The following is a 16330-nucleotide window of genomic DNA, read 5'->3' on the forward strand; positions in this document are numbered from 1 at the left end:
TTTCAGTAAAGTACAAATGTATCTGTTCTGCTACAGAGTTTTGCTGTTAAACATACTTGGATGAAATACTGTTTAAGTGGGCCTTTACTTAATTCATTGCTATTGCCAAATGTTAATTAAACTCCAGTACGTGTAATTAGAGGAAGTTTTAGACTAGGGAGACTTTCTAGTTCTTTTTGAGTGTATATAATAACTGTAAAAAGACACCTATGGGCAGATGTACAATCAGAGTGCAAATAGTATCTGAATCATGAAAACCTGTGTCAATTAAGGCTTTGTTTGTGTGGTTTTACATGGATTTGATGTGCTTTGGTCTCTGGAATCTTTTCCATTTAATTCTGATTAGAACTGTCTTTGTAATTTTGATACCATGTGTATATGTGTTTTTGTATTTATTAGGTAACTGCCTTTGTGATTGTGGCCCTTTCACAGGAGGTCCTTCAGGCAGAGGGTAGACAAAAGTCCAGGTCTGCAGCACTGTGCATAAGTGTGATAATCGTCTTGCTTTGGTATAGACAGGCATCTACTGCCACATGACATGAACGAGATGAGTTCGCCTCTGATTATACTGCAAGAGAGCTGAGTTGTAGTGGTTACTTGTCTAGTCTCTCTTCTTAAATCTTTATGTTCGTATTATCCCAATTACTATTTTAAATGCATGAGGGCTACAAACTTGCTTTTGAATAAATGGATTTTAAAATTTTGTAATTAAACAAATACACAATAAAACCAGAATTACCAACATTATAAAACAATCTTATGTCTGATAGGTATAGATTATAAACATATGCTTTACAAAAGTAGTGAAGTCTTGATGATGAGCATTTACCATGATAGGCTACTATGTATTGTCCATTAAGTAAGGGAATTATGAGTTAATTAAGAGAGTAAATTCATCAGTTACAATGGTATACTCATGTTTTACAGAGAATCACATGCTGACTTCAGCTCTGCAGAAGGATTTGGTGCAATGAAAAGGAGTTAATAAGTTAGACAAAGCAACAAAACCATTAAGTGGACTGTGTAAACAATTTTCAAAACCACTATGTATTTATTTGAAGGTGTTATATGAAATGTCTGTCTGTATTCCAGTATCCTTGAGAAATTTTCCTCAGTTGCCTTTCTTAGAGTCCATAATGACATCCAGGTAGCCAGTGTTGATGGGTACACAAGTTTTACAGATTTTTTTTGTAGGTCAAGCAAAGGGATTATGCCATTTTAATAAACTGCATCTTTCTGAGGAACAATGAGAGTGCTGCCCATGTTGATAATGATATGCATAAAAGTATGTCTTTAAACATATGCACATCTGGTTTAGTTTTTCTTAGCCTTGTTGCGGCTGAATTCAAGAGTCAGCAAGTAGTTTCTCTCCAGAGCTCAAGATAATGAGCTCAGAGGAGGAGGGAGCGAGCTGCTGAAGTTGTAGGATACATCTCCATTGGCAAGTGGCTTCCAACAGACCTTCTGCCGTGGGGCATGTAGCCTCTTGCTTATCTGAACTAATATGAAGAGCTTGAAGAGCACTGTTGCAGTTAGTCACACCGTGGTTCTCGGATGGCCTGTGTTAATTGATACTGGAGACAGAACATTGAGCTATATAATAAGAATGTTTTCCCGTCCTTTAGTGCCAATACAAAGGCAGGAGGACAGACAGGATGCTTCCTAAATGGGCAGTTTCTAACAATAACACTTACTTGGTTAAGTATCTTTTCACATTGAATGCTAACTTTGGTCTGGTAATTACTGAACAATGAAAGTACGTTAAAAACAACTCCATCACAACAATACAAATCCTACCCGTGCATGGTTATGAAAGAGAATGAAAAAATGTCTGTCTGTGCTTTCTGTAACGGATTTTTGTGGGTCTCTACAAGTGATTGCCCTGCACACCTCTGCACATTATTGCAATGTCTGTGGAAAAAGGCAAATGTCATAGTGGGATTTAAATCTAGACGTATACCCAAAGTTAGTTTTTCTTTTTACACAGCATTTGTAAAGTTTCAGTTTTGAGTTACCTGTTTGGTTTCGAAATTGGAAGAAAAAAACCCAACAATAGTGTTGAACAAAAAGAGCAGGATCTGGAAAATTTTACCTGTGAGGGGAAAGAAAACCATAAAGACTTGGTTAGCCTAAAAGGGCAAAGTTTGAAGGGAGATAATGGTCTCAGAGTAAAGTGGTGTTGCAAAGAGGACAGATGAACAGAACCACATGTAGTTCATTCAGATTGCATCAAGAAAAATTCAGGTTATGCAGTAGGAAACACATAACCGTGAAAACTCTGAATGACTGGCATAGATTACATTGGAGGTAGTAGAATCTCTGTTATGGGAGGTCTTTAAAGTAGGTGAGACACCTGGCAGGAGTAGTGTAGATACAGCAGATCCTTCATTAAAGTTGCTGAAAAAAAGCATTGTGAACACTGGGGAGACACTTATTCTAATTCTTATCAAGCAATTTAAGTTACAGAAAACAGTGCAACAGTCTTTGACTGTTAGTGGAAACATTTGTTACCATATTCAAGAAGACTTAACAGGTTGGTAAGGCAAATGTCAAGGAAAATTTAGACTTAGGAGGAATTACAAGTGCCTCACGTTATTTTCATGAAAGTCTAGGTATCTTGCTGTAGTCATTATGTACGTGAGAGAGGGTAGGAAGGAGTGTAGGAGAAGGGACAGGAAGAAAGTCACTGAAGAGAAATTTGTGCCTAGAGTGAAATGACTAGGTTACAGTCTGTGAAGTTGATGGATTACTGTAGCTCTTGGTGTAACAATTTGGCTGTACACTTGCACTGGAACACTGCTCTGTGATGTATAATTTCTGAAAATACTACTTCAGAAGTGAAATAACAGCTTTTTGCATGGCATATGTGAACATGCTCTTATTTTGTGTAAGACTCTGCTATTAGCGCTTAAAATACTGAGGTGATGACTTTCTGTTTATTTTGCAGATTTGCTTACAATCAAACACATGACCATGGGGGATATGAAGACCCCAGATTTTGATGACCTTCTTGCAGCCTTTGACATACCAGACATGGTTGATCCAAAAGCAGCTATTGAATCTGGACACGATGACCATGAAAGCCACATAAAACAGAATGCTCACACAGATGAAGACTCTCATGCCCCGTCATCATCTGATGTTGGTGTGAGTGTCATTGTGAAAAACGTGCGTACTATTGATTCTTCCGAAGGAGTCGACAAGGATGGCCACCATTCCACAGGCAATGGCTTGCATAATGGCTTTCTAACCTCATCAGCTCTTGATAGTTACAGTAAAGATGAAGGGAAGTCACTTAAAGATGATGGGTCAGCTTCTGAGACTACGCTGAAAGATTCAGCTTTCAACCAGTTTAGCCCAATATCAAGTGCTGAAGAATTTGATGATGATGAAAAAATTGAGGTGGATGATCCCCCAGATAAAGAGGAGCTGCGGGCAAATTTCAGAGCAAATGTCTTGGCAGGATCTGTATAAAATATGACAAACTGAAGGCACTTGGAGGGGAGAACTTGATTAAATCTGGAATCCCCGTTTCAAGTAGTATAGATAAAAATAAAGTTGCTAAACGAGAAGCAGAGACAAACTCCATGAATTTAAGTGTCTATGAGCCTTTTAAAGCTCGAAAAACAGAGGACAAATTGCTAAAAGACAGTTCTGAGAAGCTTCTTGAAAACAGGGTACTTGATGGAAAACTGAGTGCTGAAAAAAGTGAAGCAAATCTTGCCAGCATTTCACAGTCCAAAGCAAAGTCATCAGCGAAGCTTTCTTCCTGCATTGCTGCAATTGCAGCACTGAGTGCTAAAAAGGCAGCTACAGATACCGGTAAAGATTTACAGTCTAATTCAGCAGAATCTTCTCCATTACCAAAAGACATGAGTGAAAGTCCCCGAGCTATTGAAAAATCACCTGAATCTCAGAGTCTCATTGATGGTGCTAAAAAGCCATCTGTCAAACCACCTGATAGTCCCAGAAGTGTATCGAGTGAAAACAGTAGCAAAGGGTCTCCATCTTCTCCTGCAGGGTCAACACCAGCAATTCCTAAAGTTCGCATAAAAACCATCAAGACTTCTTCCGGGGAGATCAAGAGAACTGTTACTAGAGTGTTGCCAGAAGTTGATCTGGACTCTGGTAAAAAGCCAGAGCAGGCTGCCTCCATGGTAACTTCCATGACATCTCTCCTGTCCTCGCCAACTTCTGCTGCTGTTCTTTCCTCTCCTCCTAGAGCTCCTCTCCAGTCCACAGTTGTCACCAATGCAGTTGCATCTGCAGAACTTGCACCAAAACAGGTCACTATCAAACCTGTGGCTACTGCCTTTCTCCCTGTGTCGGCAGTTAAAACAGCAGGTTCGCAAGTTATTAATTTGAAGCTTGCTAACAACACTACGGTGAAAGCCACTGTAATATCTGCTGCTTCAGTGCAGAGTGCCAGTAGCGCCATTATAAAAGCTGCCAATGCTATACAACAGCAGACTGTTGTGGTGCCAGCATCGAGCCTTGCCAGTGCTAAACTTGTGCCAAAGACAGTCCATCTTGCCAACCTTAATCTTCTGCCTCAAGGTGCTCAAACCACCTCTGAACTCCGCCAAGTGCTAACGAAACCTCAGCAACAAATAAAGCAGGCAATAATTTCTGCAGCAGCCTCACAGCCTTCTAAAAAAGTGTCTCGAGTCCAGGTGGTGTCATCTCTACAAAGTTCTGTAGTGGAAGCATTCAATAAGGTGCTGAGTAGTGTCAATCCCGTACCAGTTTACATCCCAAACCTTAGTCCCCCTGCTAATGCCGGAATAACGTTACCAACACGCGGTTACAAGTGTTTGGAGTGTGGCGACTCATTTGCTCTTGAGAAGAGCCTGACGCAACATTATGACAGGAGGAGTGTGCGAATTGAAGTGACGTGTAATCACTGTACAAAGAATTTAGTTTTCTACAATAAATGCAGTCTTCTTTCCCATGCTCGTGGACACAAGGAAAAAGGAGTTGTAATGCAGTGTTCGCACCTAATTTTAAAACCAGTCCCAGCAGATCAAATGATAGCATCTCCTTCAAGCAATACTGCTACATCTATGCTTCAAAGCCCTGTGGGAGTTGGCACGCATACTGTAACAAAGATACAGTCTGGCTTAACTGGGACAGTAATATCAGCCCCAGCAAGTACACCTGTCATTCCAGCTATGCCACTAGACGAAGATCCATCGAAACTCTGTAGGCATAGTCTAAAGTGTTTGGAGTGTAATGAAGTTTTCCAAGACGAGACATCTCTTGCAACTCATTTCCAGCAGGCTGCAGACACAAGTGGACAAGTAGAGTATCATATGTTTAAATTCCAATGTTTCATCCATAAGCCTAGCAGACTTTGGATATGTTTTTACTTTCATTTAGCTGTTAATTATCTGAATCTCCGTGATTAAAATTATAAACAAAACCCACAAAAAATCTTGCAAGCACTTACGTAGTGAATGTCAACATTTTTTAAATAATAGTTTTCTTAAAGAGTTTTTTTTTTAGACCCTGTACACTGTATATTTTTGCTAAAATTTAGCATTAGCTTTCTTACAGCTGAACATTAGAATCCTGAAATTAATAATGGTCTTTACTAAGAATTTTTAATTATTCTTTCTGTGCTTTGGAATTTGATATCCTATGGAATCCACTTAATTGGCACCCTCATTAACAGCCTGCCTATTCAATATGAGTGATAGATGAAGTGATTCATTTTTGATTTGTCTTCAGTTTTTGTTATTTTCGTACAGCACTGTAAGTGAGCTAGGCATTCCTCTTATCTACAGAGACTCTAGGCAATGAATAAATGGCACACTGATAATATTGAAAGGATATGCATGCTGTTGTCTGTAGGTCTGTCTTAAACAGAAGTGAAAAGTGGTGTTCACTAGCATGCGTTCCTTGCTGTGTGACCATTTGTTTATTTGTGTTTGTTTTCCTTTCTGCTTAGGATTGCTAATGAGTTAAACTTACAGACCATTTTAAAATTCTTTACTAATGTATGTGGCCTAATCTGAAAGAAAACACATCATTCAATAAAAGTTAATATTAATCAGTGTGCGATGTATTTTATAATCCTGTAAGAGTTAAGATTGTTAATTAAATTATATAGTTGGATTTCTGTTGGGGCGTGCCAATTAAAAGGGATTCTGGTGTGTTTCAAAGCATTCAGTTGAGCTTGGTGTTGCAGCTGCTTGCTATGTGGGAAGCTGAAAACCTGCAAACATGCTCAGACTGATCAAGACAGGAATGTCCCAGGAATATTCCTGGGAATCACACAGCAGTGTACTAAGATAAAGGGTTTGAGGTCTATTAGGAAAAAATCCACTAGTCATAGAAGTGCAAACAGGTTCTTGTCAGAATCTATTTACTAAACTTAAGACCTGCTCTGTGGCCCTGAAGCAGTTACGCTGCGCCCCCTACTACGGATAGTAATGTGAAGAGGTTTGAAGGTGGAAATAATCTTGACTATACGGATTATGTGGCTCTGCCTCAGCTCCTGCTTTACTAACTGACTAGCGGACTTAGGCTGAAACTGCTTGGATTCACAGTGAAATGCCATGTGAGTGAATTTCTGGTTGTAAGATGCTACAGATGTGCCTACCGAAAGCGAGTTTATTTAAGCTTTTTGTCAGAAAGAAGGTAACAGAATGTATTCTGTCCCTAGCCCTTGCTGCAGTTTTGAACAGTATCTAATGGCTGACCATGAGTATATTCTGCACCAGCTCTTGAGTTACTTAATACTCAGTAATTGTTTCTTAGCTAACTGCTTTGCTGGTGCTTATTGGTGTTAGATGTATCTTTTTTTCCATAATAGGTCCATTAGGTATCATTGCATATGATAAGATCCAGTAGTCCTTGTGAAAGCCCTGTTCTTGGTACTGTATAAAATCAAGCAATTGAGAAGGCACCAAGATAAAGCAAGTGGATGAGAGACAGAGAAATATACTGAGAATAGGTTGGGAGGATGAGGTAAGGATAAAATGAAAAAAATAGAGAACAACAAAGATAAAAAAGTGATGTGCTCGCTTTTTCTGGGGGCCTTTTTTTGTATGGACAGGTAGACTAACCAGATCTGTAGAAACACCTTTTGCCCTTTCCTGCTACCTCTGTCTGGTGCTTTTGCCCTTTTGCTGCCAAGTTTGCTCTCTGTGCATGTCCTGTTAGATACTGTTTACCCTGGTGTTTTACTGTGGGAAAGCAACAGAGATCTTCACGGAGTGTCAAAATATAACTGCAGTTAGGTGGAAAGAGAAGTGTGGGTACACAGATACTGCTGCTCAGGGAGGAAAGCTCAGGAAGGAACAGAAAACAGCATTGCCTACTGCCTCTCAATGCATTTGTGTCTCTTGTTGGAAACTTGCTCTCTTTTCAGAGCTGATGTATGAACAAGGCCTTAATACCTGCTTACTAGGCCATGGATTTCCAGGTTTTAAAAAAAAAAAAAAAAAGGAAAAAAGCCTTGTTGCTGCAAAGCACTGGAGGAAAAGAAACTATTTTCACGTTGTTCCATTTTAAAAGAACGCTCTTAATAAACGTAGTTTTAAATGTTCTTCATTGAAATATCCTCTTAAAAAATATTTTTCTTGGTCCTTTCCATATATCAAGCAGCAGTTTTCAATTCTGTACTGGTTTTTTTACGTTGTTTTGTTACATACTGTAGTGTTGTAGGTATACTGAAATGCCCACCATAGAAACTGTTTAACTGGACAGTTGCTTTAGTGAGGGCAACACGTCCTACTTTCTTGATAAGTTACCTTTTTGTCAAGTTTTTGTCCCAAGCATTGCTGCAATGGTAGTGTTTGCTGAAGAAAAACTCTGTATAGGCATTTATTAATAAACGTTTTGGTACTTTTTCATCGTATGTTACCCCTTGAAAAGCTTGGATGAGAAATACTCTGACTTCTGTTTTCCTTCTTAGTGCTTGGCACTGGCTTTTTGTTGTAAAACTACCATTAGTATGGGGGGGAGAAGACAGGGAAGTTAGATGAAGTTGTTATTTTCACTTTGGAAGGAAGGAAGAATAAAAATAAACTTTTGGATTTTGCAAACAAATAATAGGAAAAAAGTTACTATTTGCAGCTTGCTATTCTTTCTAGTTCCCACCTAATTGCTCTTGAAATGGAAATTGTATACTGGTTTATGTTTTCAGTGAGTCTAAGGAGTAAGTAGCTGTTATTTCTTCTTCTTCTTAAACTCCTGTTTTGAAGGTAGAATGTTTCTTTTAAAATAAAGAGTAGTAAAACAGCCCTAGCAATTCAAAGGTGTTCCCTATAAAGTTGTTACTTTTCTGTAATATTTTACTTCCATTAATATTCCTGTTAAAGGGAGTGGGACCACTCGCTGACAGGTTTCCTGGCTGAATGAAACCCTCATGTACTTCCCAGGGGAAAAAAAACTGTCACAAACCTGGGCTAATCAATGCTAATGTTTGTCTTATTTACAGATATAAGTGTATAGCTCCCATGGAAACAACATAGCTCATTTCCCTTCATGCTCATAGTTCTTGTGTATCTTTATTTTCCACCTCCACCATTTTTTCTTCTAACCCTTTTTTTTCTGAAACTTTGACTTTGAATGCAGGCAGGTGATGATTTTCACAAACTGTTTTATTTTGGTGTGGGTTGGAATGAGAGAACTGGAAGTTAATGCCACCTTAAGCCCAAAATAAAATGGTAAGCAAACATGCTGAATTTCAGATTTTTACAGTAGATTCTTCTTGTTCTACTGTAATCAGTTACAATTTAACATTTTACTGTACTTGCCAAAATGGCAAACCAGTGGCCTTAAGAAAGAACCTTATTGGCATTTTGTGTCAGTCTGCGTCACTAGCGTTACAGATTAATCTTGCGGGCTGCTCCCTGCAAAGTCAGGGAGATATGCTGAGTTGGGGTTGGAACGTTGTATGGCTCCTCAGTGGCGTAGCATCCCGGTTTCCTTCTGTGGTGCTGCAGACGAAAGGCTTTGGAAGGACTATGAAAACCCCATATGTTTCTGTTGGTGGAAGAAGTAGTTCTGTGTTGCTGTTTTCTTACATAATCAAATAATACTCCAGACTCTCCAGTGTTATATTGCTGCTTATTAGTACATAAATGGCAAAAGACAGATTTTTAGGAATGGCACTGAAGCCAGGTAAATGTGTCAAGCACGTTTTAAGTAGTTATGGTTGGTCAGGATTTTGCCTTTAAGCCTGAGCTGAAGACAAAGTTAACATCCCAAACCAGTTCTGTTCAGTTTGGAGGGCATGAGTTGGTGGTTCCAGCCATAGCTGTTTGGTCAATTGAGGACAAATATTTGGCATTTCAAAGTGAATATTTATATGTGTCTGAACGCAGTTTCAGACTTAGTGTGTCACGAAGGCTGTAAGCAGGGTGATCGTTCAAAATCCCTGCAGATAGTTAACCTCAGGCAAAGCCTTCCGCAAGGGTAGTAAATGTATCCATGCTCTCTACTAGTCTTTTAGGCTGGTAGTAGTGCTAATATTGAACCTGAATTTGAGGAATGGTAGATCTTCTTTGCTTAACTTCCTCTGTTTTAATGTTTTGCATTTTGCTATCTTGCTGTCCTCAGGACATTTGAGAACTATGTTTGGATGGAGACTGCATTCAGACTGTCAGGCCACTATGTTCACAGAGAAACACTAAAAGTGAACCATATGAAAATACACTTCTTGCTTCTATGTGTGTGACCACAAGATGTTTCATGTTAACATTTCTACTTAAAATTACTGGTTTTTTTTTTTTAAAAAATCAGAGTTTTTGCATATGCCCTTAAAAAAAGCATTTAGGTTAAGCTGTTTTGGAAAAAGAATAAAAATGGGAGCGTACAGATTGTAATACAAAAATATACAAGTCCTTAGAATATCAGTAATATTGTAAAAATGCTAAGGCAATTAAGAAGTTACTTTAGACCTTGATGTTAAACAGTGTTCTATTAGGAAGAAAAAATACTTTTTTTGCAGTGACTATAAAGGCTTTTTCCTTCCGTCTTTGGAGTTAGTGTCTGTCTCCTGTTGATTAAATGGGAACAGGTTATTTTTTTTTACTGGTGTAGTTGTTAATACTAGTAAGTCAGACTGCTGTGAAAGCTAGTTCTAACACTGTACTATTTCTTCTACAGTGGTAGCTTTGATTCTGCTATTATATGATCTGGATCTTAGTGGTTTTTAAAAGAGATTTGGCCTAAATTGGAAGAAGGACGTGACTTTTTGTGAAGCACTTGATTTTTTAGTAAGAAACTGTTTCACCATGAGGAAAGGAATTATTTCTTAATTATTTCAGGATTACTTCATACATGGGTTAGTAAATAATATATAATACAGCTCTGGAGATCTTGTTTTGTTCTGTATTCTTGCAAAATGTACACATCGCTACATCTGCAAGACTCTTACAGATAACATTTCTAAAAATACGCAAATCTCCTGTTAAAAAAAATACACAAGTCATGAAGGAATCTCGGTTTTGTTTTTAAATCTTTGTAAGTCACTGGTGAGATTCGTAAGACCCAAGTCATAAGAAATAATAATTTGAAAAGCCTCACAAAGCACAGATTACGAAATGAAGTTAAGTCCTGTTCTGCAAAGGCTTCTGTTTGTGCTTGACTTTGAGACCATGAGTGTTTCTGTTAAGTCACTGAAGCAGCTTCCATGATCAGAGTTACACAGAAGCATAGCTCCATACCCGATGTCAGCTATCTGCTTAAGAGATTTTAGAGATGTATTATTGTAAATGAAACATTTTCTGGAATGCTTTTACAGGTTTGGGCTCTTTGTGCCCTCCAGTGATGGAAAGCAACTGTGAGCAAAAGTGAAGCCTGTTTACAGTTGGGTTGTCTCATTTGCATTTCATTCCAAAAGTGGCACAAAGCACCCAAAGAATTTCAGTGTTTCCGATTTGGCATATAGTCAACATGTAGTTGAAGGGTTTTTTAATTATTTTTGTGTAACAAAATACAAGAAAAGAATTAGTTTAGTAAGTTACTCCTGCATGTAGAAAGATTGTCCTGCAAAGAAAAGCTTTGTAAATATTTCACATATCTCTGGTTTTTACTCAGATGCACAATATGTTGATACAATGCAGATGTTGTATTCTATCCTGAGAAATATATTTTGAAATTATCTGTGCACTTTCTGCCTGATAATATTCCATTTTATTGGCATTATGAATATTGCCATAAGAATTTGTCAGGAGAAAGGATCAAAGAAAGTGAAGATAGTATATTTGGTGGGTTTGTTTTTTTTTCTTTTGCTTTATGTGGCACACTGAATTAAAACCATAAGGTTCAATTCTGAAGTTGTACTTGGGTCCCCTTGCGCTATTAAGGTAATCTTGTGAGGCACCTAAGTAAAATTTATAAAAACCAGTGCGCATCTCCCATGGTCAGGGGTATTTGAAAGAGCTTTGTTGTGTCGGAATGGCCCAGAATGCCAATATGTCTGGTTGCCAATATCTGCCAGCTCTGTCCTACAAGATTTGTCAGTAGGGCCTGCATTTAGTACTTGACTACTTTTGGTTCACATCAAAGTCATAACATTTAACCTTTTATTTGATATATTACAGTGTTTGACACAAGACGTTATGTATAGCTGAACCAAACCTTTTATTTCATCTATTTTGGTTTATCGTTTAGAAGACATGCAATATCTGCCAGATGCTGCTTCCTAACCAGTGCAGTTTTGCATCACACCAGAGAATTCATCAGCATAAATCTCCATACACGTGTCCTGAATGTGGAGCAATCTGCAGATCTGTCCACTTCCAGACTCATGTCACTAAGAACTGCCTGCATTATACCCGAAGAGTTGGTTTTCGGTCAGTATAATGATTATTTTTGTTGTCAATTTACGTATAATTTATGCTTTTAAAAGTAATTTTCCATTTTCATGAGCATTGTTTGTAGAATACAGCTTCATGGGTTTAAGGTTGTCATGGCAACAATACTATTAGTACTACAAATTTTGGAATAAATACCACATTAGGATTCTGCTTTGTTTTGGGCATCTGCTTTTCTGTGTTATTAAATCAGAATATTAGCTAATCTCATCTAGCCATAAAATGTCAGATTCAGGACTTCACAGTTTATAAGGACTAGAGAATTCAGATGTATTTTCTTAATTTCAGGTTCTTAAAAAAAAACCCTTGACTTTTTTTCAAAACATTGAATTTTAAATTGTTCTTCCTGGCAGAACAGTAATTTTCTGTATTTACTGCCAGAATTTATTGTCGAGATGCAGATGGGCATACTGCATCTGTCTGGTTGCTCTCTTTTCTGTGGGAAGTCAGGATTCCTTGGCTTCACATCACTTGAATATTACCTGTCTCATTCAAACAGCCTGATCTTTTGGTTCTTCTTTGTTGCTCTTCAGTTTCCCTTTTATTCTTGGTTTCCCTCTAATGGCAACTCACTGAGAAAATGGGAATCAGAGGCATTTCATGGAAATGTTAAGTTTTGAAAGGCTTGAAAAATTGTCTTGTTTTAGAATTTTACTCACACTGAATGGCAGGCAGCACGGCAAGGGATCAGAAGAGTAACCAGTACAGCTGAGCTTTGCTCAGCACTCCTAAAACATTTTCACTTCACCCTGGCTGGAGAAGGGTGATTTAAAATCTTACCAGTACACAGCTTCTTCCCCCTTAAGGTGCCACAAATTAATTTACTAGGGCGACTGTGAAATCTTCCGCTAAGGGAAGAAAGCAATTTTACTGCATCAGGCCAGCTGCTGTGGCGGTCTGATTTCTGCTTGAATCCATGGCCTGACACAACTCTCAGCTCTTCTTGTTTCTTTGGGTTCTTCTCTCTTACTCTTTCTCCCAAGCAGTAGTCTGTCTTGTCCTACATTTCTTACATCTGCTACCTCCACTCCCCTTCCCTTCCCTGTAGTCTGTGTCTCTTGGGTTTGTACACAGAATCATCTTCAGGGACTCCTGGCCCACACCAGTAACACCAGAAGACTCATAAATCCTTCACTGTGAACCTAAAGTTGCTAAACTTTTCAAGATGCATCATAAACATCTCATGTTCACACTAAGTCAGAATTTCTCTATATAGTGAGACTAAACCAAAAACACCTAGGCAAAGAAAAGCAGTGTCTGGAGAAGTTAATGTCTTCCTTCTTAGACTCCTCAGCATCTCCTTATCACTGTGATGCATTTGCTTGAGGAACAGCATAACCTGTCTTGCCTTTCCAAAGGACCTCTGTTTGATTTCAGCAATTTAGGCTAATTGTCTGAAGCAAATCAGCTCGAAATTTCAACCTGAAGTTTAATTGCATTCTTCCAAGTTGAAAACAAGCAAGCTGTTATATCAGTCCAAGAAAGGAAGGTTTGGTCCTTAAGAACTGTTCTAATATACAGTGGTGAATGCTGAGGATCATTTATTATGTCACATCGCTAGAGAATAAAGTCCAGACAGGATGGGATGGGGAGGCGAGAAGTGCAACCGAACTCTCTTGAGGTGACACCTTAGGGGAGTAGATCTGTTAATGAGAGGATCGTGCTTTGCACCCCTATGAAGAAATGTTCATCTCTGTATAAGCAGAGATCATCTTAACAGGCCCAAAAAAGACAAGGACCATTTACTGTAGAAGGTGTGTTGGTAAATGGAGATTAGATAGAAACTTGATTAATAGTATTAAGAATGTAAGTTAAGTGCTCAGAAAAGAAAAGATGGTGTTTCATAAAATTCAAAGGTGATACATTTTAGAAGAAAAACGGGATTCTTGAATGCAGTGTATAACTGTACTTCCTGCTTTATTGCCATCATCAGGGCAGTAAAACGGTATCAAAAAATGATTTGACATTTATGTGACAACAATCACTACCATGACAGATGCCAAAATCAAAATTTTGAAAGGGTAGAGGCCTCCTGTGTTTAAATTGTAAAACTCTTACTGCAAAGTACTGGTCAATAAGAAATTTGTTCACTTGATAGGTTATTTTGTAGCTTATTGCAGTGTGTTCTTGGACGTATTTGGTAGCATTTAATACTGGAGATGTATGGCACTAAAAGGGACCATTGTGTATAGAAATTCTTATGTACTAATATTAATTTTTTAATCATTTCATTTTAGAATAGATGCGGAAAGGTCACAAATTTTCGACAGCGCAGAAGTATGTTTTTTAAAAATATTTTCAGAATTCCAATCTGATATGTTGATCCGATTATAGCGATTTGGTGTAGTTGTCCTGAGTTTAAATTACTCCTTTTTTGTTTTTAAATCCAAGTGCTGATTTGATTACATGTACAGAAAATCATTACCAGTATGTCTTCATTAAATCTAAACAAGGGAAATGGTGCAAATGTTTTCCTTACTGGGTTTCCATTTTGGTGGTAGTTTCTAAATTACTGTGGCGTACCTTATACAATCCACTGCATGTGATAAAAAGGCATTTTGTAAAGTCTCTTTACAAATTCGCAGAGGATTTAAGCATTCTTTTTACAATCAATAGAGTATTCCTCTGTCGACCCTTCTGTCTGTTTTATTGTAATGCCATAAAAACATGTTCTGACTTCATATCTCTTAAATTTTTGAATTAAATTTGGGAAATTTCTTTTTTCTTAACTTTCTGATATGCAAATCTCTGTTTATGCTGATTCTTACTGGGTTGTTTAAATTGACAGAATAACGTAGTTTTATCCAGTTGTATATATATGTTTATCTCATCCACTTGCTTGAAAATCAGTGTTGATTCCATTTCATTCAGTACTGCGTTGGGCTAGGCTGAACTGACTCTTTTCCACTCTTTTTGCAGCTGCGTGCATTGCAATGTTGTATACTCTGATGTGGCGGCACTCAAGTCTCACATTCAAGGTTGTCACTGTGAAGTCTTTTACAAGTGTCCTATCTGTCCCATGGCATTTAAATCTGCTCCCAGCACACACTCCCATGCCTATACACAACACCCGGGTATCAAGATAGGCGAACCAAAGTAAGCAAAATTAATCTTCTACTGCACTTGCCTGCATTTTAATAACTTGTGAAATTGCATTCTGTCCTGTGCTTACAATCTTAAAAGTCGCGTACTGTACAACCAACAGTTTGTCATCCTGTTGGTAACGGGGAGTTCATGTAATGTTTTCATGAGTTTTTAGCTGGCAGTTTATTTGGCAAAGGTTAAATTTCCATGAACATAGCAATAGCAGTTCTTTAGCCACTGCATGCTACAAGAGAGTAATACAGTAATTACAAAAATGATTCGGACAGGCAGCTAGTGTGTTGCTCGTTCTGATTTTTTAATCTGCTTGTTCATCTGCATTTTTACTGTGAATTAAGATAATGTGATTCCCAAAAGAACTGCTAAGGCTCATCAGCGCCTATGCAGTGATTTTCATAACATCTGGTTGAAAAGGTGGGAAAAAGTGATTTTATTTTTTTTCTATTACATGCTCACAGACAGTCATCTGGGTGAATTCAGAAAATGGATTCTTTCAGTGCCATCCGTTCTCAGGGGCCAGGGTGTGTACTTGTGAGAAGTGGGTTTAGAAGTGGCAGTTGTCGTCTCTGGGCTGACCTTGGGGGATTCTCGGGGGCTACAGCCGCCTGCTGTACCCTGTTCTTTTGGTCGGGCAGCCGCTTGCTTCTCAGACGGTGCTTTTCCTGCAGGATCTCTTCTCCACTTTCTGACTGCTAGGTCTTTCTTCATGAAAGCCATAGGTTTTGGGAGTGATGAGCTAGGGTTTTGCTTCCCAAAGACTCTTATGTCTCAAGGAGAGCAATTCCAGTGTGTTATTAAGTGAGAGGTGCCAGCCACTCAACCTTTTCCAGCCTTGCCTCTCCAAATCAAAATAGACGCATTTTTAGTATGTAAGCTTTTTTCCAATACGTAATGTCTTTTTTCTGGATTAAAGCATAACTGATTCCATTCTGTAGCTGGGAAAGTTGTGCATAAACACAGTGGTTTACTGAAGGTGGTAGCCCAGGGCACAGTGAGGAACTCAGCTTCAGAGTATTTGTTCTAAAGATGTTTAACATTCAAGGCCTCCGCTAAAGCCGGTGGGAGCTGCAGGTGCTGATGCGTGTGGAAATCAGGCTTCAAGTCTCACCGGTCTTGGCCTGATGCCTTCTCATTGCAGACCTTTTTCTTCTCTCTTCTTTCTCCTCTGTTGGTACGAGTGCAGTATGGAGAGTAAACATTCAACTATTTAACTCCATGTTGTTTCTCTGGAGTGTGCAGAGCACACTGGTACATTTTAACAACTTGCAGTCTCAAGAAGATAGAAGGCAGATGACAGACTCATAGAATGATTTGCTTGGAAGGGACCTTAAAGACCACCCAGTTCCAACCCCCCTGCCATGGGCAGGGACACCTCCCACCAGACCAGGTTGCTCACA

The 16330-nt window shown here is 38.6% G+C and overlaps 1 protein-coding gene across 1 annotated transcript in view; it reads left to right on the top strand.

The window, feature by feature from the left end:
• The first annotated feature begins 2949 nt into the window (after positions 1-2949).
• ZNF532 (zinc finger protein 532) overlaps positions 2950-16330 on the top strand; it is a 35686-nt gene continuing 22305 nt past the window's right edge. Inside the window, 4 exon segments of the mRNA XM_009703468.1 lie at positions 2950-3469; positions 3472-5300; positions 11629-11810; positions 14751-14927. Of these exon segments, the coding sequence (XP_009701770.1) occupies positions 2968-3469; positions 3472-5300; positions 11629-11810; positions 14751-14927 (2690 nt within the window). The 5' untranslated portion in view covers positions 2950-2967.

This window comes from Cariama cristata, unplaced genomic scaffold (assembly GCF_000690535.1).
Source record: "Cariama cristata isolate BGI_N322 unplaced genomic scaffold, ASM69053v1 scaffold15947, whole genome shotgun sequence".
NCBI lineage: Eukaryota > Metazoa > Chordata > Aves > Cariamiformes > Cariamidae > Cariama > Cariama cristata.